The sequence below is a fragment of the Protopterus annectens genome, chromosome 7.part0 (genome assembly GCF_019279795.1).
Source record: "Protopterus annectens isolate FY-2018-M chromosome 7.part0, PAN1.0, whole genome shotgun sequence".
Lineage (NCBI taxonomy): Eukaryota > Metazoa > Chordata > Ceratodontiformes > Protopteridae > Protopterus > Protopterus annectens.
Window position 1 is genome coordinate 1,420,696,943 of NC_056739.1, and position 24,848 is coordinate 1,420,721,790.

The following is a 24,848-nucleotide window of genomic DNA, read 5'->3' on the forward strand; positions in this document are numbered from 1 at the left end:
TTTCCTAGAGAGGGAATAAGGGCAAAGTAGCTGCTGCATTTGGAGTTCATGGACGTGGCGAAAAGGTCACAGCAGGGTTGGCCCCATTTGTGGAAAATCTCTTCCACAACCTCTTGTTTTAAGGACCACTCATGAGGCATCAGAATGGCTCTGCTGAGTTTGTTACCTATCATGCTGGATTTCCCTGGGATGTGTGTTGCTGTCCGAAATCATTGAGAAGCAACAGCCTATTGCCACCCTCTTTGTGCCTCTCGACATAAAGAGTAGGATTTGGTTCCTCCTTGTTTGTTTATGTACCACACTACTGACATGTTGTCTGTCTGAATTGAAATAATTCCTATCAGGAGAGTCCTGGAATACTTACAATACATAGAGCACTGCTCTTATCTTTAGGACATTAATATACAAGTGGTTCTCATGTTCCTGCCAGATGCCTTGGACAGTCTTTCCCAGATAATCCCCCCCCCCATCTGAGAAGCATCCATGGTCAGTTTGGCTGTTGGTTGTGAAAAAACAAACGGACAGCCCATGGTCAACTGAGCCACTTGAATCCACCACTGTGGGTCCTTTTTGCATGACTGTGATAATGATCTTGTGTGACAGTAGTAGATCTTGCATGGACCACTGGGAGAAAAGTAGCCATTGAAGGACTCTCATTTGCAAACATGCTAGAGGTAGTAAAATGATTGCAGCTGCCATGGTGCCCAGAACCTGCAAGACAGTCTTTGCTTGTACTTTTCTTTTCTTTTCTTTCTTTCTTTCTTTCTTTCTTTCTTTCTTTCTTTCTTTCTTTCTTTCTTTCTTTCTTTCTTTATTGACATTTAACCAGGTTGGCCCAGCTGGGCCAGGGGCCCATTTTCCGTGGAGACCCAAGGAGAAAAGCTCCAGTTACAAAACAATTTAGGATTACATAGGTAACAAAAATAGAAAGTAACATAACCAAGTTTCACTCCAAAACATCTATATATATATATATATATATATATATATATATATATATATATATATATATAAGTAAAATCCAAACAACACAAGAGTCACCAGAGCAAGTGAAATGTGAACAAACAAGCTGAACAGCAGGAGTCACAATTTGTATAAAATTCACCGAGTTTATTGTACAAATGGTAAGCGCTTTCACAAATAAATTTGCTTCATCAGACCTAACTGTTCAAATGAGGTCATTTCCTTTTATACTCAATTAAATTCAAACTAACCAGTCATACATTTACACATTTAAAGATGTACTTACACATTTAAAAAAATATAACTCATTTAAAAATATTTAACCCAGAAATATATATGTCTGGGTTATATATTTTCATACAAATTGTGACTCGTGCTCTTCAGCTTGTTTGTTTGTTCGCATGTATATATATATATATATATATATATATATATATATATATATATATATATATATATGTACAAACAAGTAACAAGTTATATACAAGTGATCAGATTTCTTGCCTAGGCTTCCTAGGAAGGTATAGATGCTTTCAGGAGTTCAGAGAGGAAAAGCACCATTGGATAAAGGGCAAAATTAGTTAGGTTCTAAGCAGGGACATGATTTGGTATTGAGAAGATAATGTTTTGGATATCAAGCTCTTGATTTGATGGTGTAGGGACTGAATGCTTTCAGGGATAAGTTTGGCCAATATTTCCCTTGAGACTAACTCTGTGCCTAAGATGCTGTGAAGGCAACAAGGCAGTTTTTTTGAAATTTATTGTAATGCCTAGCTTGGCACAGAGATGAATGGTTTCATCCCTTGCTTACATTAGTAAATGCTTGGTGGTGGTGGTTAGGAGCCAGTCATCTAGATATGGAAACACATGGAATCCCAGGCACCTCAAGTGAGCCGTAACCACTGCCATGCATTTGGTGAACACTCTGGGGGCTGTAGTGAGAACAAAGGGCAGGGTTCAAAACTGGTAAAGACTGACTCCCAACCAAAAGCATAAGTGTCTCCTGGATTGCCCGTCCATTTTTATGTGGTATTACGCATCCTGGAGCTCTATTGAGCACGACCAATTGTCTTTCCCCAGAAAGGGAAATATTGACTGCAGTGTCACCATCCGGAATTTTGATTTCTTGATGGGCTTGTTTAACCTGCTGAGATCCAAAATGGGTTTCCAGACCCTGTATTTTTTGGAACTAAAAAGAACCTTGAGTAAGTTCCAGATCCAATTTGGTCTGCGGGGGCATTTTGGATGACTTTTTTTTCTAGCAACTTCTGTACCTCTAATGTTGCATAGTCCCTTTGACTGGGTGGGATATCTGGGACAGATTGCTTCTCCAAGAGGGGAGTGGAAAAGGGTATATAATAACCTCTGGATATGATAATTTGTACCCATTTGTCTTGTCTGATTTCTAGCCAGACATTTGGGTACAACAATAAGTGTTCTCCGACTGCCTCCAGAGACAGATATGTGGGCCTCCACTCAGGAGCGCTGAAAGGGCTTTCCAAGTAAAGACTCCCTGTCACCCTGGTTTCACAGACCCCCTTTGCCATGAGGTTAGTGTCTTCCATTCTTACTTTCCCCTCTGCCCCTGGGGGAAGAGTCACCATGTGCATTGGGAAATACTCCTTGAGACTTGCGTAACTACATTTTTCACCCTCTCTGACCTTTGGGATAAGGTCTAGTGTGGATGGAAAAATGGACTCCTATGGTAGACAGAGTTTTTCCCTCCTGTTCCCACCTGGTCAAGGTCTCTTTAACTTTGGGCCTGAACAATGACAAGCCATCTAAAGGGGAATTAGTGAAGGAAGAATTGAAGGCTTCACCAAAGTTACATAGACTCTTTCAGGAATGTTTCCTTAATAAAATTCCTGTACCTGCTGCCCTGCTCGCTACATCAGCTGAAAATGAAGTCAGTCACATGGAGGAGTTAACCATGGAGAGCTGAGAGGAAACTTTATCAGAAACCCCAGCAGCTACAGTACCCTGAAGGGTATCTCCTAGCTCTTTCAGGAGATCCCTTTGTATTCTCATAAAATGGGTCAAGTAATTCAGCGATCAAAGCATAAATGCCACTGAAGAAAATGTATGCTTTCCATAGCTGTCCATCATCTGAGACTCTTTATTCAGGGGATGAACAGAAGAGGAAGTTTCTGACAATTCCTTCTTGGTGATCACCGCCACCACCATAGCATCTACTGGGACACATTTGGTTAGAAATGATTTCTCTGTTGGTACTGTAATGAATTTGATAGGCTTCTTCGGAACAGGCTCCATTGTATTTGGAGAGCCCCATGCCTTCCAAGCAATAACATTCATCAATTGGTCAAAAGGTGGAGACACCCAAGAGGAGGAAGGGTGAGACCCAAAAGCTTTCAGAAGGACAGGTGGGCTTCAACCACCTCTCTGTTTAAGAATCTCCTGGATGTCTGCAAAGGGGACATCTTCAGAAGGGGAGCGTGGGGAGTCTTCTGAATCATCCAGGATGGTGTCTGAGGAGATAGACTCAGCCAGGGAGTCTATAGGCTTCCTCTTGCACAATCTCTTCTGAGGGACATACTCAGAGAGGTACTCTGGAGAAGTTTTGGAAGAGATAGTCTCACCCGCAGGGGCTTCCTGGGGCTTAGGGTCTCTGCACTTGGGGGGGGAGTGATGGGTGCTGAGACAGACAGAGGTGCTTGTCTTGAACCTGAGAGTGGAGTCGTCGGAGCGGACAGCTCTCTCTTCATTAGCTTAAAAGCCCCCCTCATCCCACTCTGAGGAGGTCCCTGGCACCGCAGAATTGAAAGACTGACCTTGAAGTAGAGTGGTTGGCTCCGAAGCCGATGTAGGAGCAGAGCTCAGCTGCACCGAAGCCTTGAGAGGTAGAATCAGCTTGGACAGCTGTCCGATCTGACTCCTTCCCCTAGACCCGATGGAGAAAGTCGACTCCTAGACTCCCCAGATTCCGATGGAACCGAGGTAGTCAGAGGAGATGTTAGAACCGATGATCCTGTTGGAGGTCTTGTTTCCAAAATTTCCACTACTATCGGGGCCAAGTCATTTGGATCTGAAGTCCGCAATTGGGTCAAAGGAGGAATCGAAGAAGGGGATGGTGCCTTTGCTGGCTGTGGTGCCTTTTAGGTTGGAGTCGACATACTTTTTGCCACCGCTGGTGTACGAAGTAGTCTCTTCACCACCCGCTACACGTCATCATGGGGCAGACTCCTGGAGGAACGGGAGGACAATAAAGGTGATCTCTCCCTTTATAGGAGTGGAGATCTCAAAGTTGGAGTAACCAGCTCCAAAACTGGGGACGCTCTACAAACTTGAAACTCTGTCGGTTCTGTAGTTGCAAATGGAGCCAGAGGCAGACTTTTTGGGGCCAAGAGCCCCTGGCTCCGAGCTAGCTAATTTAGCCACAATTTTTTTAGGTAGCTCTGAGGCCAGAGCTGAGGCAACAGTTCTGTTTCCCTACTTGTATGATTTTGAGGAAGAAGAAGAGGATCCTGAAGAAGGTTTGGAGTTCTGAGACCCTTCCAAAGCCTCTGAATATGGAACCTTCAATAATCCTCTAACAATAAGCTTGTTCTTGCATTCAAGGAGTACTCTGCTGCTGAAATCATGGCAAAAGGCAAACGATTCTTGCAAATGGCGGGCACCCAGGCAATAAACACAACTGGTGTGCCCATTGGTAAGAGACATTTTCTGGCTGCATTTGTCACATTTCTTGAACCCCGACTGTTTGGGTTCTTTCTGATACTTAGACAAGTCTGTAGCAACAAGAAAGGCAGAACCAATATGAAAGCCCAAAAAAGAAAAATTTTGTTAAACTTTGTTACATCACAAAGTAATATATCTAAGACTGAAAACCAGCATACTACTCTAGGCAGGTCAAACCAAAAAAAAAAAAACCAAAAAAAAAAAATCAAATCATTGAAAACTATGAAGCAACTACAAATAACATTCCACAAAGTTTTTACTACATTTATGCAGGGGAGGGAAAGCTCTCTAATTAAAAACGAGCTTGAGGTGGGGGGGGGGGTAAGGAACTAAGACAAGAAAACAGGTATGCCTGATGAAAAAAGATGACAGCCAGCAACAGCAAAGGCAGGGAAAAACACAGACAAAATGCCCTTAATTAACTAACTAAACCTTAACAAGGTTTCAACTATAAAATGTTAAATGATTAGTGCTGAAAATATAATATGAAGAAAAACTTAGCCAAGAGCCAGTCAGAAGTTACTCAATCTGCTTGAGCGGCAAAAGAGATCTGGGTAATCTTCACTGAGCATCATGGGACAGGGCATAGCCTGAAGCCAGTGGTAGCTTTCAAGCTTTTGAATTAGGTCGAGTCAGAACCGATACTCGGTTCCAAACCCAACCATCATAGAATGAAGGTGAGATAGGACAACATAACATGGTTTGTTTTTATAGATACTGCTCAATTTTTTGTGAACTTTCTTTAGAGTCAAGGAGATGTTGATATCAAATTTCAGATTACAGTCAATTTGTACTCTCATTAGTTTAGTGTGTGTAACAGGGGAGTTAGTAGTGTTTATTGTGGGATATGATATCTTCTGATCACAAGCTGTGTTTTGTTAGAGTTCAGTATTAGTTTTGAGTCTATATGCCATTTCTCAACAGATAGAAAGGAGTCTTGGGTTAATAACTGGAGTTCCTGGAGTGAAGGTGTTTCACAGATTAATCATCCGTGTATTGGATGATTGAGGCTTGTTGTGTAGAAGCATGAAGATTATTTGTAAAAATAAAGAACAGTAAGGGGCCAAGGATCGAGGCTTGAGGAACCCCTAATGAGACTGGGAGTAGAGAGGGGAGTTCTTTTTGCCATTGAACCTTCTGTTGATGGCCTGAAAAGTAGCTTTGGAACCAGCTTAAGGTGTCAGTACTAAAATTTAGTTCTGAGAGAGCAGTATTAAGTTTACTGAGATTTACCATATCAAAGGCCTTGAAAAGGTCCAGGAAAACTGTGGGTATATACTGTCCATTATTTCTATGGTTATTTACTGTATGGGTGAATGACATTTGAACAGCAGTGGTGCTATGAGAAGGTCACAATCCATGTTGTGTGTCTGTCAGAAGTTTGTGTGTGCATACACTTCTCTAGGATTTTAGATAGAGGGAAAAGTATAGCAATATGGTCATTTCTTTAGAAATACCTCCTTTATGGAGTGGTATAATGTGGGAGATTTCCCAGATGTCTGAGACTAGATTTTCAGATATGGACCAATTAATGAGGGCTGTAATTTGGTAAGCAGCAATTTTCAGAAATTCTGAAGGGAACTTATCTATGACTAAAGTGGTAGGTTTTAATTTTTCTAGCAGTTTTTTTAATGGTATCTATGGATACAGGTTGTAGGTTAAAGGCATTTTCAATATTAGAAGCAGTGGTTGATAAGGTAGAAGTTGAGGAGAAATGAGACTTAGTGCTAGGATGAAATCTGTGAATAATTTATTGAATTGGGTGTCTATATTTTCTGAAGCATTTGTATTAGTTGGTGTGGGGATAGTAGATTTACTTTGAAGGAGAATGTTATTGATGGCTGTCCAGAACTTGTGAGTTGTTTTTGGTATTCTGTTTATATATTATGGTAGTAGTTTATTTTATCTTGCCTCACCATTTTTTTAATTTGTTTCTTAGTTCTAGGTACATTATTTTTGGAGCATGGGATCTAGTTTTTTGCCATTGGGACCAAGCTTTATCTCTAGTTTTCAGGAAGGATCTAGTCTTTTTATTCAGCCAATGAGCATAGGTGGATTTAATTCTGACGGTTCGGGGGGTACACAGGAGTCAATGGTGTTTAGAAAGGTTGAATTGAAGTATTTAACAATTTCCTCATTGCTGAGTAGCTGAAGAGGCTTCCAGTTCCAGTTTTCCAGAGTTGATATAAAAATTAGTGGTATCAAAGTTTCTTTTATCGGTTATTGGCTTGCATGTGATGGATTGGCAAGGGCTGAGCATTGTCTTTTCAAGAATGTTGGTAGGTAGTCACTGAAGCTGTGTGTAAGGCATTTGGAGTGATAGGTTTGGGTTGGTCTATTTATCAAAATCCAGTCAAGGACTGACTGTCTGTTGATTGATTTAGTAGTTCTTGTGGGTATTTTAATGGTTTGAGAGAACCCATGGAGGTTGATGTAATTTTTCTTGGTAGGAATGGTGGAGGTGGTGTGGTGTGGGATTGGGTCCATGAGGTGTACATGATATGTGGTAATGTCAGCTAGTGCTGCTACGGTTGCTAGTATATTAATTTGTAGTTTGAGCATGATGTTAAGATATGGGTGTAAGGACAGAAGAGGAGATAGCTTATTTGTATTATATGGTCTCAATGTATAGAGTGTTATTAATGTAGATACTAAGGGGAATGTGCTATCTAGAGAGAAAGTGTGTGTAACATAGGATTTGTAACTGTATAGATGTAGAAATATGTTAGTTGAAAATCTTTTGGATTAAGCACTTGGGCTTCAGACCAGTTGTTTTACATTAGGAAGGTTTGTGGCCTGCACTGTGGTGGCAGGACAGGTAGCTTGCATCCTTCTAAGTTGGGAACTGCTGATTGAGGGCTCAGTGTCTGTTATTCTAAAAGTGTATTAGTTCTGGTTTAAGCACTTGGGCTTCAGGCCAGTTATTTTACATTAAGAAGGTTCATGGACTGCACTCTTGTGGGAGGAGAGGCTGGACTCTGCCCTTCTGAGCTGGGAATTTCTGGTTAAAGGCTTATAGTGCCTGCATATTTGAACTGTTTCTTACTGAAATTGGTACACCTTGTTTGCTGTAGCATAGACTAGATCCAGGCCTGCTGAATCTAGCTTTGTTTGTATGCTTGTTGTTTGTTTGCTTGTTATTTCCCTGAAATGCTAATTCCACCTAAAACATGGCTTTTCAGTGCTTCTGTGGATCCCTAGTGATATCTGCATTGCTTACTGTACTTATTTCCTTGTTTCACTTGAAAGAAAGTTACTGTTTGTCATTTTTGCATTTAAGTTACCTGGCACTTGCTCACTAAAGCAATTATATACGTCAGCACTAAAAAATTAAAAGCACTACACCCTCACAAACTCCCCTTGAGTACCTTGTTACCCATTGGCCCTTTTTTCAATTATAAAGGAATTCCCAATACTATTCTAGCATGTCCAAAGGTCAATTGTCAATCTCCTCTCCGGTCCAGCTGGTGAATCTAGGAATCTTGAGGGAATGTTACAACTGCTTCATGTACACAGACAACCCTCTCCTCTTCCCAACAAATTCCAACACTGGCATAACCAGTCAGGAGGAGAAGGAAACCACACTCACTACAATTCCAGTCTCACATAGATCTACCACGACAGCAAACCAAACACATAAGCACACAAAAATATACTCGGAGGATCTAAATAAAAATCTGCCTAAGCAGCAGAGACTCTCCAAAGCAGACACCCAAGCAACCACTACCCCAAAACAAAACACGTGCAACACATAGCTCACAAAGCCAGAGGGCCGAACAGTCATAGCCCTTAAGGCTAAACAACACACCTGATACACTTGTAATAGGTGACTCTATCATCAGGCGCACTGACTTCCCGCTCACCAGGATGAACAAGGAGAAGGTCATGGTGAGCTGCCTGTCGGGCGCTAGGATCCACCACATAACACAAACACTCAGGTCACTCCAAGGCAAGTACAAATATGACTCAGTCATTGTCCATGCTGGCGTGAATGACCTGAGATGTACCTCCCTGGACTACATGAAAAGAGACATAGAGGAGCTCTCTGAGCATGTAGCCCAGGCCGGTATGACCCTGACCTTGAGTAGCATCTTACCCTCACCAAGAATGATGCCACAATATGAAGACAAGATGATCAATTTCAACAATTGGCTTAAGTATTGGTGTCATTCAAAGGGGATCCAATGCCTGTCAGCCTGGGATGACATGCTCGACAAGCCACGATGCTTCACTAGGGATGGCTTGCACCTGTCACCCCTGGGCTTTCGGATATTGGCAAAGGATCTTGCTACCCCCATAGTGCCTTTTTTAGGCAAGGTTCAAAAGACAAACCCACCTCCATAGGTATCACAAGGGATAAGAAAACTAAGAGTAATGCTACTCAATGCCAGAAGTCTAAACCTTAAGATGCACGCACTCGAAACTCTCCTTAGCATGGAGAACATCAATATCTGTGCAGTAACAGAAACCTGGTTCAAGGCTCCCGAGAGCACCCCTGCACTACCAGGATATACCTCATACCATGCTTTTCGGCCCCAAAACTTGGACCGAACCACAAAAGGAGGGGTAGTCTCAATATTCATCAAAGATACCCACACCTCCAGGTTGGTGGCACAGCAAGAAGCATCAGAGACTATCCATGTGCAACTAACAGTGGGTAAAACTGCCTTCCAGTTTATAGCCTGCTACAGACCACCCTCCCAAACCCAGGAACCCCACTCGGCCTTCCTGAGAAAATATGAAGGTCTCTCCAAACACCATTATATTGGGTGACTTCAACTACCCAAACATAGACTGGGAGCATTACTCTAGCTCCAACACCCTAGCCCAAAGGTTACTAGAATTTATAAACTCAAATGCTATGGAACAACTTGTTACCACTCCCACAAGAGGGGAAAACATACTGGACCTGATCATCACCAACATGGGGACTCTATGCTCCAGACCAGAAGTGTATCCCTCACTGGTAAGATCAGGCCATAAACTAATCTCACTAGATATTCACATCCCGACCCCACCCTCTGCCCAGAAAACCACAGTGAAAAACTTCTCTAAAGCAAATTTCACACTCCTCAAAACCAAGGTGGAATCCTTCAAAGCCCCCGGACCTGTGGAAAATACGGCCCAGACTGCAGAATCCTTTATAAACGCATTCTATGAACACCTTCAGGAATGCATGGATCATGCAATCCCAAATAAAACCAAGACCCAATCCTCCAAAGGCAGACGTCCTGTCTGGTGGACCCCAGCTATAAACAAACTATACAATACAAGGAGGAAGCTACTACATGATAGAGCAAACTCCCAAAAAGGGAAGGCATCTCTGATCAGTATTAGCAAAAAACTACGGACACTCATAAAATCGTCTAAGGCCAGCTTTGAGAGAAAAATTGCACAGGACAGTAAGGATAATCACAAGGCTTTCTTTAGTTATGTTAGGAACCTGGGTGGGAATTCCCAGATATGCTCAGAATTAGTCCAAAATGACAAAAAATACACCAAACCCACAGACATTGCCAACATCCTAGCTGACAGGTTCAGTCCAAACTTCTCCCCCTCCTCACCACCAAAAGGGCAAATATCTATCCCAGCAGAGTGCTGCCCCCCTGACATCTCAGATGCTCAGGTAAGAGCCACCCTCTCCAAAGCAAAAAACACAGCATTAATGGGACCAGATGGTGTGCCGGGCTGCGTCCTACATGAACTCCAAGAAGAGGTAAACCCAAACATAAAGCTACTGTTCAATCTCAGCCTTACTACAGGATATGTACCCAAAGAGTGGCGTACAGCAACAGTGGTCCCTCTCCACAAAGGTGGTGCCTCAATGGATCCTGGAAACTATCGCCCCATAAGCCTGACTAGCTTGGTCTGCAAAGCTATGGAAAGGATCATCATGGACCTCATAAATAAAGATATTGGGGACCTACAGACACTAGATCCTACCCAGTTCAGCTTTGTTAAGGGCAGATCCTGCCTCTTAAACCTGGTTGATTTCTTTGAAACAGTCACCAAGGCCATTGACGAGGGGAAGGTGGTCCACACAGCCTACCTGGACCTTGCAAAAGCCTTCGATACAATACCCCACTTGGGCATTATAGATAAGCTCACCAGCTTAAATATAAACCCCTATGTCACTAGATGGGTTGCAAACTGGCTCAAGGACAGAACCCACATGGTTAGAATTGCTAGAGCCATGTCAGACTCCAAACAAGTTACAAGTGGCATCCCACAAGGCTCAGTCCTGGGACCTCTCTTGTTCGGTATATATTTCTCGGAGGTACAGGCCAACACGGAAGGACTGTGGCTGACCAAATTCACAGATGACTGCAAACTGGGTGCCATAATCGACTCTCCAGCTGACACAAGCATCCTCCAAAAGGGCCTCATAGAAACAGAGCCATGGCCTCAAGCTAAACGCCAAAAAGTGTATAGTCATCCCCTTTGGCAAAAACAAAGTGCCCACAAATTACCACATAGTTGGTAATCCATTAAGTACAGAAGAAGTAATTAGGGACCTGGGAACCCAAGTTGATAGCAATCTCTCATTTGACAACCACGTGGCCAAAGTGGTTAGAAAAACATTTTATATAGCCCACCTAATCATGAAGGGATTCACATCTAGATCAGGGGAGGTCATCGTGCCTCTTTACTCATCCCTCATCAGGCCCCTTTACTCATCCCTCATCAGGCCCATAATTGAGTACAATGCCCCTTTTGGGATGTACCTTACCAGACACCTGCAGCAACTGGAAAGACCCCAAAAGTACCTCACCAAGAGGATCAAAGGGCTCAAACAGATGCCATATGCTGCCTGGTTAAAGAAACTCCAGCTCTACTCAGTGGCATACCACCTGCTCAGAGGCGATCTGCGCCTGACATATAAAGGCATGTCCAACCCGGAATTAATGGACATGCTGCACCTCAGAAAATCCAAATCCCATTGAGCTACACGCTCGAGAGACTTGAACCTCAGCACTGAAATAAATAGGACATGCTGGGGGGACAGATTCATAACCCAAAGGCTCCCTTCACTCTGGAATAAAATCCCAGTCCAGGTTAGGCAGAGTCCCTCATTGACTCTCTTCAAGAGGAATCTTGATGAGTGGATGGGAGATCATAGGTTTACCCCGGGTATCACTTCTGTGTCACTGTTAGAAAGAGGCACAGTATACTAACCTCGAAAAAGGGCATAGCAAAATTAATTTAAAATGGGTGGCAAAAGCCAAACACACTCTGGCTAGGCTTATAAATGCCCTAGGGCAGATAGCCTAGTATGAACCTATGAACCTATGAAATGGACACAGACAGAGCATGGATAGAGATGAGAAGAGGAAGTGTTTGACCCAGGAAGTTAGAACTGGGGAGTCCTCCTCTACAAAGTGGCCAGTCACAAGTAGAGCTCCTCAGGGATCAGTCCTTGGACTGGTCCTTTTTGGCATTTACTTCTCAAAAGATAAGGCCAATGTCAGTGGTCTCTGGCTGACTAAATTTGCAGATGACTGCAAATTAGGGGCTGTCATTAAATCTTATACTAACACACATGTTCTCCAGGAGGAGCTGACACAGACAGCAACTGGTGTCAGAGCCATGGGCTAAAACTACATACCAAGAAATGCATAACAGTATCCTTTGGGAAGTCATCCGTTCCTGGTAACTATCATATTGACAACACACCCCTAAGAGTTGACCCAGTAGTGAGGGACGTAGGGACACACATAGATAATAATCTAATCATCTAGCCTTTGACCATCACATGTCTACAGTGGTGAGGAAACCATTCTATATTGCATAACTTATAAACAAAGGTATGGCATCTAAGCCCAAAGAAGTCAATTTTCCACTGTATTTGTCATTCATCAGACCTATCATTGAGTATGTCTTCTTTGGTATGTACCTAACCAGACATACCCAACAATTGGAGCAGCCACAGGGGTTCCTCAAAAAATGAATACAGAGCATAAGTAAAATGCCCTATGCAGACCACCTCAATGCCTTATCCCTGTATTCTGCCTCCTACAAACTTCTGAGGGAGATCTATGCCTGGCATACAGGGCATTGTCACACCCCACTCTGATGTACCTCTTGCGTATCCACAAAACAAACAGCACCAGAATTACCCTTCTGAAGACTTAAACATTGCCTGAGATATAAAGAGATCCTTCTGGAGAGATAGGTATGTATACCAAAGACTACTGTGTCTATGGAACAGGCTCCCCATCCATGTGAAGCAGAGTTTCTCTCTAACCCAATTCCAGTGCAATTTAGACAACTGGATGGTAAACCAGAAATGCATCCTTCACTTGGCACCTGTGTATCTAATGGACACAGTTAACATGTAAATGGTTCATCTCCCAAGCCCCTGCTTACAGTTTAGCAAGGGTATCAGAACTTGTCAGAGATTTGGGATGCATGGTTAGGATTAAAAAGACCCTTGTGGTCATTACCCTACTAAACACCTATGAACCTATGAATGTATTGGAACGGTAAAGTATGGCTGTGGTGTTTGTTATAGAAGTGGATGGAGTAAGGTAATAACTAATTGGGTGGATGGATAAAGGTAAAAACTAGTTGGGTGGTAGTATGAAGGGACTAAGTAGTACAGAGAACAGAGTAAGAGGGAGGTGAGCAGTCAGTGAGTTGTGGTTAATTTCCAGAGGGTGGGTATAGCAAATACTGAGAGAAGTTTATGAGGAGGTATGAGAGGAGACTGTAATTGATCACATGGTGAAGTGAGATTGGTTAGAGTGTATAAATCTAGTTGGGGTGGGTAGGAATGGGTGTAGGGTAGGTGAAGAGAGTGAGCCCAAGCATAACGAGGGTGAATGGAGCAGGTTTCGCTGAAAAAGCGGCTTGCAAGAGACCAAGAAAATCAATCAGTGAGACCCATCTTAGGACTGGAATGGCTGAACAGTACAAAAATGAGGAGGTAATATATAGAAGACAATAGCATTAGTCTAAAATGCAGGTATTCCTGGGCTGGCCTTAAACCTATGGAGAAAAGTACCATTGTGTAAGGAAAGTAAAAAAATGATCTATTTCATCTAGGATTGCTAACCAGTGTTACTGGTTTGGAAAAACTTAAAGTATAATTGCAGTGTAGCTATGGCTAGCTTTAAATTCAGGCTTAACTTTTTGCAGTAGTAAGCTGGGGAAAGGGGGTAATAGTAGCACCGACCCAGAGGTATGTGCGCCTTTCTGTAGCTAGCAATACCGAGCAGAGTAAGTATCTCTGATATGCAAGACAATAAACATACATTTCATTGTTGCAGTAAGTTAGCTGCTATTATTTTCTTTCTCAGAACATAATTAACTGCTTGCTGTAATTTGCAGGAAGGTCATCAAATAAGGCTAAGATCTGTGTGCAAGGTACTATTAGCAATATGTAAAATCCTATATTTAGGTCTAGCTGTTATTTTGAGCTGCAGCAAAAACAAAATAAAGTATCTCTTGTTTCTGTGGGAAAAAGCTAAAATACCTCAATCTGAAGAAAGTGTGTAAACTCACTCCTGCTGTACACATTGCTGTGTGAACATCTATGCAAGTGGTTATTATGTAATCTGCCTGTACATTTTGCTAGCAACTAAACTCAGTAAAAGCTTCAGTTCTTTAATATGCAGTCATCCAGATTATTTAGCTAGTATTTCAGTTTTATGTTAAAGTAATTAATTTCTGCAATTAATTATTTTTTCTTTCCTCTGTGAAGACATATACCTGCGTATATTTAACTTGTATCGCTATTATTTGACTTCATTTCTAAGTATTTTCTATTCACATTTAAGATCTTGTTATTGATATTTATTTGTGTATTATTTATTATTTGAAAATAAGTAATTAATTAACAATGTATATTGCCAAGCTGCTACATCTACCTCCAAGGAAGGCAGCTTAACACATTATCAGTGTTGTCTGTTTTTAACTGTTTGGGTGATGACAAAGAGCAGCACTATAGCTGTTGGGTTTCTAGCCCAATAACCAGAGTAGTGGCAGAAATAACTTGCCAGAACTGAATCTGTTGGGAATTGAAAAGTCCTAACAGCATGCCATGGGAATTTTGTGTGTGTGTGTGTGTGTGTGTGTGTGTGTGTGTGTGTGTGTGTGTGTGTGTGTGTGTGTGTGTGTGTGTGTGTGTGTGTGTGTGTGTGTGTGTGTGTGTGTGTGTGTGTGTGTGTGTGTGTGTGTGTGTGTGTGTGTGTGTGTGTGTGTGTGTGTGTGTGTGTGTGTGTGTGTGTATGTGAGTAATAATAGATGTGCAACACAGTTCATTGTGGGTAAAAAGCAGTTGAAGGCATTATGTGTGGAATAACCTTTTATCAGATAAACAACATGGTTTTCGAACTAACCACAGTACTAGTGCAGCCCTCATTAGTTTTACCAACTCCAGTAGTCACCTCAACAGCAACAACCAGCTTGTCTCTGCAACCTTTCTTGACATGTCAAAAGCTTTTGACTTATCACATCAAATCGTCCAAAATAAACTGACCACTTACAACCTCTACCCTGAAGCCCTAAACTGGTTCCACAGCTACCTCTTTAATAGGCAAAAGGCTACCTTATGTGATAATAAACTCTTCCCCCTGCTTCCTATCCCTGTAGCAGTTCGCCAACGATCGATTTGAGGGCCATTACTCTTTACCGTTTTTACCAATAACTTTAGCTCAGCCACTAGCCTTGCCAATATTGTACAATATGCAGATGATGCCTCACTTATCTGCTCTGCTCTGCTCCTACAATCAAAGCACTTCAAACAAAAACTCAGATTGCACTCAATGACACTGAAAGATATTTAGCAGCCCATCAACTTATACTAAATACAAATAAAACTAAGCATATGGTCTTTTCAAATCCTTCTTCTCTTACTAATCACCCACCTCTCTCTATCTTTTCTTCCAGCGGCACAAAAATAGAACCTGTCGAACACACTAAAGTGCTTGGGGTCACTATAGATAATGCATTGAGATTTAACAAACATATAGCACTGACAATTAAAAAGTTCACATAAAACTGGGTATAGTCTATAGAGCCAAACCCTATCTTACAAACCATGCTAGAATAGCAACAGCAAGAACCCACCTCTTATCTTCACTACTCTACTGTTCACAAATATTTACCATCCTTCACAAATCAGAAATGAATAACCTTGAATCATGCAATAACAAGATAGCCAAAACTGCAGCTAACGAGCCCCAAAAATCTCATTACTGTACTGCCCTCCATCAATTAAATTGGCTAGAACTCCCAAACTTACTTATATTAAACCAAATATTACTCTCCCATGCAGTGATGTATAAATCTGATCACTGCCCATCTCTATCTAACCTTGTTCAACCCTATAAGTACCTTAATTCTCTTAGGTCAGCAGATAAAGTGCTACTCAAAGTAAACAAACCTTACAACTCACACGGAGACTCCTTATACTGTTATAAAACTGGAAAATACTGGAACATTCATCCACAACATATGTTATCCATTAATCATACTCATAACTTCAAACAGGCACTAAAACAATACTTCTTAACTCACTGTTTATGCTCCTGCTCTCCTCCTGACTAACCTGTCTCCCATCACCTTTTCTGTCACACTATATGCTGCTCTCATATACCCTCATAACCTTTAGATATTCCCACCACTCATTTGAATGTATTAAGCAAATGTAAATGCATGTTTAAATATAAATTAACTGTACTTACTGTATGAATAATATTTCTCTTTATTAACAACTATTTGTAAATTTGTATGAATTTGTAACCTTATTGTACTCTGCTTTCATCATCATCATCATCATTATCATCTTCTTTTGGCTGTTCCCGTTAGGGGTCGCCACAGTGGATTATCTGTTTCCATTTATTCCTGTCCTCTTCATCTTGCTCTGTCACACCAACCACCTGCATGTTCTCTCTCACCACATCCATAAACCTTATCTTAGGCCTTCCTCTTTTCCTGTTACCTAGTAGCTTCATCCTTAGCATCTTTTTTTCCCAATATACTCAGCATCCCTCCTCAGAACATGTCCAAACCAATGTAATCTTGCCTCTCTGGCTTTGTCTTCAAACCTTTCAGCTTGGGCTGACCATCTAATATACTTATTCCTAATCCTGTACACTCTCATCACACCCAGTGCAAATCTTAACATCTTTAACTCTGCCACATCCAGCTCTAACTTCTGCCTTTTTGTCAATGCCACTATCTTCAACCCATATAACATAGCTGGTCTCACTACCCTCTTGCAGACCTTCCCTTTCACTCTTACTGGTACTCGTCTATCACAAATTACTCCTGACACTCTTCTCCACCCACTCCATCCTGCCTGTACTCTCTTCTTCACCTCGCTTCCACACTCACCATTACTCTGAACTATTGATCCCAAGTATTTAAACTCATCCACCTTCGCCACCTCTACTCCTTGCATCCTCATCATTCCTCTATCCTCTCTCTCATTCACACAGATATATTCTGTCTTAGCCCTGCTGACCTTCATTCCTCTTCTCTCTAGAGCATATCTCCATCTCTCCAGGGTCTCCTCCACCTGTTCCCTACTCTCACTACAGATCACAATGTCATCTGCAAACATCATAGTCCACAGGGACTCCAGTCTGATCTCATTTGTCAACCTGTCCATCACCATTGCAAATAAGAAAGGGCTCAGAGCTGATCCTTGAAGTAATTCCACCTCCACCATAAACACATCCGTCACTCCCATCATAGACCTGACCTCTGTCACACTACCCTCGTACATATCTTGTACCACTCTTACATATTTCTCTGACACTCCTGACTTCCTCATACAATACCACAACTCCTCTCTAGGCACCCTGTCATATGCTTTCTCTATGTCTACAAAAACACAATGCAACTCCTTCTGACCTTCTCTGTACTTCTCTATCAACACTCTCAGAGCAAACTTTGCATCTGTAGTTCTCTTTCCCGGCATGAAACCATACTGCTGATCACTAATCATCATGTCCCTTCTTAACCTAGCTTCCACTACTCTTTCCCATAACTTCATGCTGTGACTGATCACTTTAATCCCCCTGTAGTTACTACAGCTCTGCACATCACCCTTATTCTTAAAATCAGTACCAAAATACTTTTTCTTCATTCCTCAGGCATCCTCTCACTTTCCAAGATTTCGCTAAACAATCTGGTTAGAAACTCCACTGCCATTTCACCTAAACACCTCCATGCATCCACAGGTATGTCATCTGGAGCAACAGCCTTTCCATTCTTCATCCTCTTCATAGCTATCCTTACTTCCTCCTTGCTAATCCATTGCACTTCATGATTCACTATCCCTACATCATCCAACCTTCTCTCCCTCTCATTCTCTTCATTCATCAACCCCTCAAAGTACTCTTTCCATCTGCTCAACACACTCTCCTCACTTGTGAGTATGTTTCCCTCATTATCCTTTATCACCTTTACCTGCTGCACATCTTTCCTAGCTCGGTCCCTCTGTCTAGCCAATCAGTACAGGTCCTTTTCTCCCTCCTTAGTGTCCAACCTCTCATGTCCTTAGCCTTTGCCACCTCTCTCTTTGCCATGCACCGCATCTCCTTATACTCCTGTCTACTCTCTGTGACAATCCCACTTCTTCCAGCCACTGGGAATACACAAGCCAGTGCATTTCTTTGTGCCGGTCCCAAGCCCAGATAAATGGGGAGGGTTGCGTCAGGAAGGGCATCCGGCGTAAAACTTTGCCAAATCATTCATGCGGACAGCTGTAAATATTTATTGAACTCTGCTTTATGCATAACTTATGGCTTTGTATATCTATGTTACTTTCTGGAGCTTTTCTCCCCGGGTCTCTGCTGAAAAAGGGCATTTTGCTTAGTCGGACATTACCTGGTAAACAAATGTAAATAAATAATAAATAATGCTGGAAGCCCATAGTCCATACAACAGCGAATATTTCAAAAATCTTCTTAAGGCCAGGTTACATTTAGTGAACTTGTTAGTGAATCAAGTTTGTGTTCAACTTTTCTGCTTCAAGTCCACCAAATCTCTGATGGCCATTAGACCAAATTGTGGTAAGTAGAGTGGATCCTATGACTGAATACCCTGTCTCTCACATAACCCAAGAAGACTGAATGCTGTAATTAAATCAAAGGGTGCTTCAACAAAGTATTAGTTTAAGGGTGTGCACACTTTTGCAATCAGCGTATTGTACAATTTTTATTTTTTCTATTTTTTCCCCTAATAGATTTGCTTTTTAATTGAATTGTACAGGTTATAGGTCACATTAAAAGTGGCAACAGTTTTGAAATGATTTTTTGTGGTCTCATTTTTATATCACAAAATCCTGGCATTTTAGCAGGGGTGTGTACGCTTTTTATATCCACTGTATAGGGTGATGAATGTGGGAAAATATTGGAGGATGGGGAGCACTGAGAAGGGTACACTGATATTAGTCAGGTATGTGGCTGTTATTATTACAGTACAAAGATTAAGGGATTTTGGGAATGGATACTACAGACGTGCATACAGACTGGGAGGTAAGTGTGCAGGGCATAACTTTTATGGTGAGAAAGATAAAAAATGGCATAGAAGTTAAGGATTTAGTGAAAATAGATGGAGTCATGATCTGTTAAGATGTTTATAATTAGAAGGACAGAAAGTGATGAAGAAGGTGGGTTTGACACTACCTTGAGATGAAGACATTAAGGGTGAGAGACTTGGTGGTGGCAGGGCTAGTAAGCAATTGAGATTTAAAGAGTTTGAAGAGTTGATGGAAAAATATAGAGTAGGTAGAGAAGGATATTTTTTTGTGATGCTTAGTCATAAAACAATGAAATAAATTGTGAGGATATTCAGGAAGGAGAAAACAGGGAGGCAATATTGGAAAATGCTGGAAATCATATTCAAAGAGAAAGGATGATACTCGCCTGCTGGTTCATGGGGACACTTAAAGCAGAAGTAGTAATTGTAATGTTGAAGGAACATTAAGTGATGGCATGCTGGTCCTCGGGGGACACTTAAAGCAGAAGTAGCAATAGTAACATTGAAGGAACATTAAGTGATGGAATGCTGGTCCTTGGGGACACTTAAAGCAGAAGTTGTAATAGTAATGTTGAAGAAACATTAAGTGATGGTCTGCTGGTCCTTGGGGACACTTAAAGCAGAAGTAGTAATAGTAATGTTGAAGGAACATTAATTGATGGCCTGCTGGTCTTTGGGGACACTTAAAGCAGAAGTAGTAATAGTAACGTTGAAGGAACATTAAGTGATGGCCTGCTGGTCCTTGGGAACACTTAAAGCAGAAGGTGTAATAGTAGCATTGAAGGAACATTAAGTGATGGCCTGCTGGTCCTTTGGGACGCTTAAAGCAGAAGTAGTAATAGTAATGTTGAAGGAACATTAAGTGATGGCCTGCTGGTCCATGGGGACACTTAAAGCACAAGTAGCAATAGTAACATTGAAGGAACATTAGGTGATGGCCTGCTGGTCCTTGGGGACACTTAAAGCAGAAGTAGTAATACTAATGTTGAGGGAATATTAAGTGATGGCCTGCTGGTCCTTAGGGACACTTAAAGCAGAAGTAGTAATAGTAACATTGAAGGAACATTACGTGATGGCCTGCTGGTCCTTGGGGACACTTAAAGCAGAAGTAGCAATAGTAATGTTGAAGGAACATTAAGTGATGGCCTTCTGGTCTTTGGGGACACTTAATGCAGAAGTAGTAATAGTAACATTGAAGGAACATTAAGTGATGGCCTGCTGGTCCTTGGGGACACTTGAAGCAGAAGTAGTAATAGTAATGTTGAAGAAACATTAAGTGAAGGGGACTGAAAACTGAGACAGAACAATGTTTAGGATGGAGTTTGGAAAGTAGTAAAAGGTGACAGTTTGTGGTCTAGGAATCTAAGAAGGGATGTGCATTGGTAGTTGCTGCACACAGGGTACAGAATACAACAATTGTGAAAGGGTGGGCAGTCTAATGATGACTGCTGGAGTTGTGGCCAGGATGGGGCAGTGATCAGCTGTAGATGTGTTGCAACATAAAGAGGTACAGAAGTTGTGGTACAGTGCTTATGAACATACCTCTCAAGTGTACCTCATTACGAGGAACGTACCTCATTTGAGGTCTTAAAATGTTCCTGTTCCTCGAAGTTCCTCAAAGTTCCACATTGAAAGAGTCTGTCACACATTCAGTGTTAGGAATTTTTTTAAGTGAAATCCAAGGTAAATACAAATTAATCATATTAATTCATTAAAAGATCTTCTTTCAGAAGTAAAACCAGCATATTTTAACCATCCTATGACCTTCCTAGTTGAAGTTGTTAGTACGCCATTAGTATGTGTTCCACATTTTGCCCATTTGTTCCACATTATGAAGGCAAGTGTTCCTCATTTTGGAGATGGAAGGTTGAGAGCTATGCTTATGAATAATGGAACGAGATGTATGGAAGGCAGGGAGAAAATATATGAGCCTTTTGTTTGCATGGAATAGAAACAGATGGATGGAGGTAGAACAGAGTACAGGAGGAACACATTTTCTTGTAGGTCAGTTATAAAGTGGAGGTAAATGCAGAACTGAAAATAGATGATGAGGTGGACTCATGGGGACAAAAAGAAATGCCAGACTTGGTTGCAAAGATATGGCTTGCTTCCAGAAAAATGCACACGTTAAAAAACATGGCAATAAGACAAGGGTAGAAGTAAGAAGTAAAGGAAATGTTAATGTTTTCAGACAGGATTTTTAGTCTTAGTGTGGAATTTAAAGACAGACTGACAAAGAGATGAATGTGGCCTAACCTTCTATTTGAAATGATCAGTAGAACTAGGGGGGCACTTAGTGAAAGAAATGGAGAATATCCATTCCAAGATTCATCACTGTAAAGTGATGACCAAAATAAGAGATACTGCAGTGAAGAAAATTGCATTTTGTAATTGTGATGAGGTAATTCCATTAAACCAAACAGCCTAATAGCAAATCAAAGAGAGAACTACAAAAACTATGTAAAAACTCAGCACTAAAACACACAAAGAATTATGCTCCTTGTGGGTAGTGTGCAATCCCAACACATATGAACATGTTCTCACAAAAGGGCTTTGTCTCTGCCCCTCCTCCATCATTTAAATTAATCAATTCTAACATGGGTTAAAGAAATTACAGCCCCATTTAATTGCCACTAGTAAAATGCACACTTATCAGTGGTATGGACTCTTCAGTAAATGGCTGTCAGTAAAACATTTCACTCAACAGCAGTTTCTAATCAACCTGGAAAAAAAAAAACAGGAAAACACCATTTATTACAAAACAGTTGTCCAACAGGCAGGGGTCTATATACTATCAGACCACCAAAAAAGCTGCTGTTGTTTACCTCTCCCACATAAAAAGAAGCAATATGTAAACATGATCATTTTAAGTTCTTTCATTTACCTATTAATCATGTCATAATTTAATACAAAAAATAATAATATACATTTTAGTGGTAGTAAATCACATCCTTCAGTTTCTGCATTGCCATATCTCCTTTTTCTATGCCTTTAAGTGCATCTTCCGCATTAATGTCTTCAACTTAATTATTCTGAACTCACTACTATTCTAAATTATGTTGTTACTTTCCATTCACTAGATGGAGTAGCACTCAAAGGAGGAGCAACAAATGTCTTTCTTGAGATCATTTACTTTTTCAGAATGCAAAAAAAAAAAATTCTGTTTTACTTTTTGGCCCAAGTACAAATTAGGAGAAAGCTAGTCATTACCTGGTATACAATACTTTTTTAATATTACATACTACTCAGTTGATGCAGATGATAAAAACATAGTCCATTGAGAAATCAAGTCAACCATACAGGCTTTTTTTCATGGCTGGAAACAATCATTTCTTATACTCTTGGCCATTCACTTTGACAAGGCATGAACACACTCATGATTTTATTTGTTTGTAGACTGTGGCTTTGTAACTTCCTTATCATATTTATTTTTAAGTCAAATAGTAAAATCAATAAGCATAATTTGATGACAACAGTGTGAATAGCAATGGAAAGTTTGTACCTGTCACCCGTAGCTCTCCACTTGAATATATTACTCCATGTCTGTTTTCTGCAACACACTGATACATTCCTGAATCCGACAGGGTAAGACTTGTTATTGTAAGTGCTCCATTCTGTATGTGTATTCTTTCCTAGATGTCAAAGAAATAGAAAAATGAAAAGAGAAAATATTTATTTTACCTCATAAATGAAATGTGTTGAAGTCGACAGCTATTCAACTACAGAAGAAACAGATGACACATTATGAAAATAATGCTAATGTACAAATTGAACATAATAAAAGAAAGATACTTTATAAACGTAAGCAGCCAATGGCTAACTGATGTTTTTTAAACAGCTGGAATAAAGCTATATGCACCTGCTTGTGACACACTATACACACACACACACACACACACATACACACACACACACACACACACACGCACGCACACACACACACACACACACACACACACACACACACACACACACACACACACACACACCATGTATATCTATCTATATCTTATCTTTGTCTATCTGTCTCTCTCTTTCCACACACACACACACACACACACATATATATATGTGTGTGTGTGTGTGTGTGTGTGTGTGTGTGTGTGTGTGTGTGGGTGTACTTTGACCCACCGAAATAACACTTCAGCATAACTCAGTTTCACTAGTCCTGTTTCACAAAAGTGCATTTCTCTGGAAATATACTTGTGCAAAACTACAGATCACCGAATAATTAAAGAAAAAATACACTACAGTGCATTATGCAAGACTCTTGCAGCCCCATGAGCTGTGCCTCCCACACCCCCGCTACTCATACATACCAACTCTGAGATCGCACTACAGTGGGGAAACGGGAAAATTCCCTTAGCCCCACTGTACGGCAATCTCCAGCAACAATCTTGCTGATCTGTAGTTTTCTGAAAGTGCATTTGCATTTCCAGAGAAATGCACTTTTTGTGAAACCGGAAGTGTTAATTTGATGGGTTAAAGTAGACTCATGTGTATGTATGTATGTATATATCACACACACAAACACACACACACACACACACACACACACACACACACACACACACACACACACACACACACGTGTGGAATCATTGTAATAAACAACAAGATTATGCTGGCTGAAGAATACATTGTTCTATATAAGTGACATTCTACCTTTAAATTAATTTTTATAGAGTAAATGTCCCTTTGAAGAATGGAATCATTATGTAGAGTCAGACTGCCTTCTCAACTAGTGAGATCTGGATGCACCAAAATTATCTTTCTCTCAATGCTAACAAATCTAAAATACTCCTATTCACACCCTCAAAATATTTCTCTTTTGATAAAAATTCCTTCCAAGTCCTTACCCAATGCAACTCTCCAATTGAAGTTGTTCCCTTTGCCAAACTACTTGGTGTAACTATAGACGAACACCTCAAGTTCGACAGCCATATTCAGCAAAATATAAAGAAAACCCACAAAAAACTATGTATGCTATAGAGGAACAACCACTTCCTCTATGGCATACTCTGGCCTCCTCTTACCTTATTCCCTCCCTTCTGTACGGCGCCCCGCTACTAACTAACCTATCCTCTTCCATCACTTCCAAACTTGAAAGCTGTTATAACAGCATTTCTAAATTTGCCACCCAAACCAAACATTCCACTCATCACTGTGTTACCCTCCAATTCCTCAACTGGTTAGAATTCACAAATTACCTGGACTTCCTCCAGCTCACTACAGCACATAGACTAATATTTAATTCAACCAAATGCCCCACTCTAACTAACATCCTTCCCCCATACACCCCAAATAGAACTCTCAGATCTGAACACCAAAACTTAAATTTTAATTACTGTCCAAAAACTAACTGGACAAATTTCTCCTCTCTCCTCCTTTAGGTAAGGAGAATGGAACTCTCTCCCCTTCACTACTAGAAACAATCAAAACACAAAACAACTCAAAAACAGCTTTTGCACCTACCTCTCTCCAAATGGAAATGTAACTGCATTCTCCCTACCTAGAACTCTTTATCAAAAGCCCCTGTATCCTCCTTTCCTAAGTACCTTATAGCTGGCAAATGCTCCACATTTAGCACACACACCATCACTTAAAATCAACCTAATCTTTCTCACTCAAACCATTTTGATCTAGAGGCACTCTGTAAGTTGGTAAGTACTATTGCACCATAAAATTAGGGAAGA

The 24,848-nt window shown here is 41.0% G+C and overlaps 1 protein-coding gene across 1 annotated transcript in view; it reads right to left on the minus strand.

Annotated features, from left to right (window-relative positions):
* Positions 1-24,848, minus strand: part of LOC122807067 (contactin-3-like) — a 2,190,808-nt gene that overhangs the window by 499,963 nt on the left and 1,665,997 nt on the right. Inside the window, exon 10 of the mRNA XM_044077995.1 lies at positions 22,655-22,784. Within this exon, the coding sequence (XP_043933930.1) occupies positions 22,655-22,784 (130 nt within the window). The remainder of the gene's footprint in view (positions 1-22,654; positions 22,785-24,848) is intronic.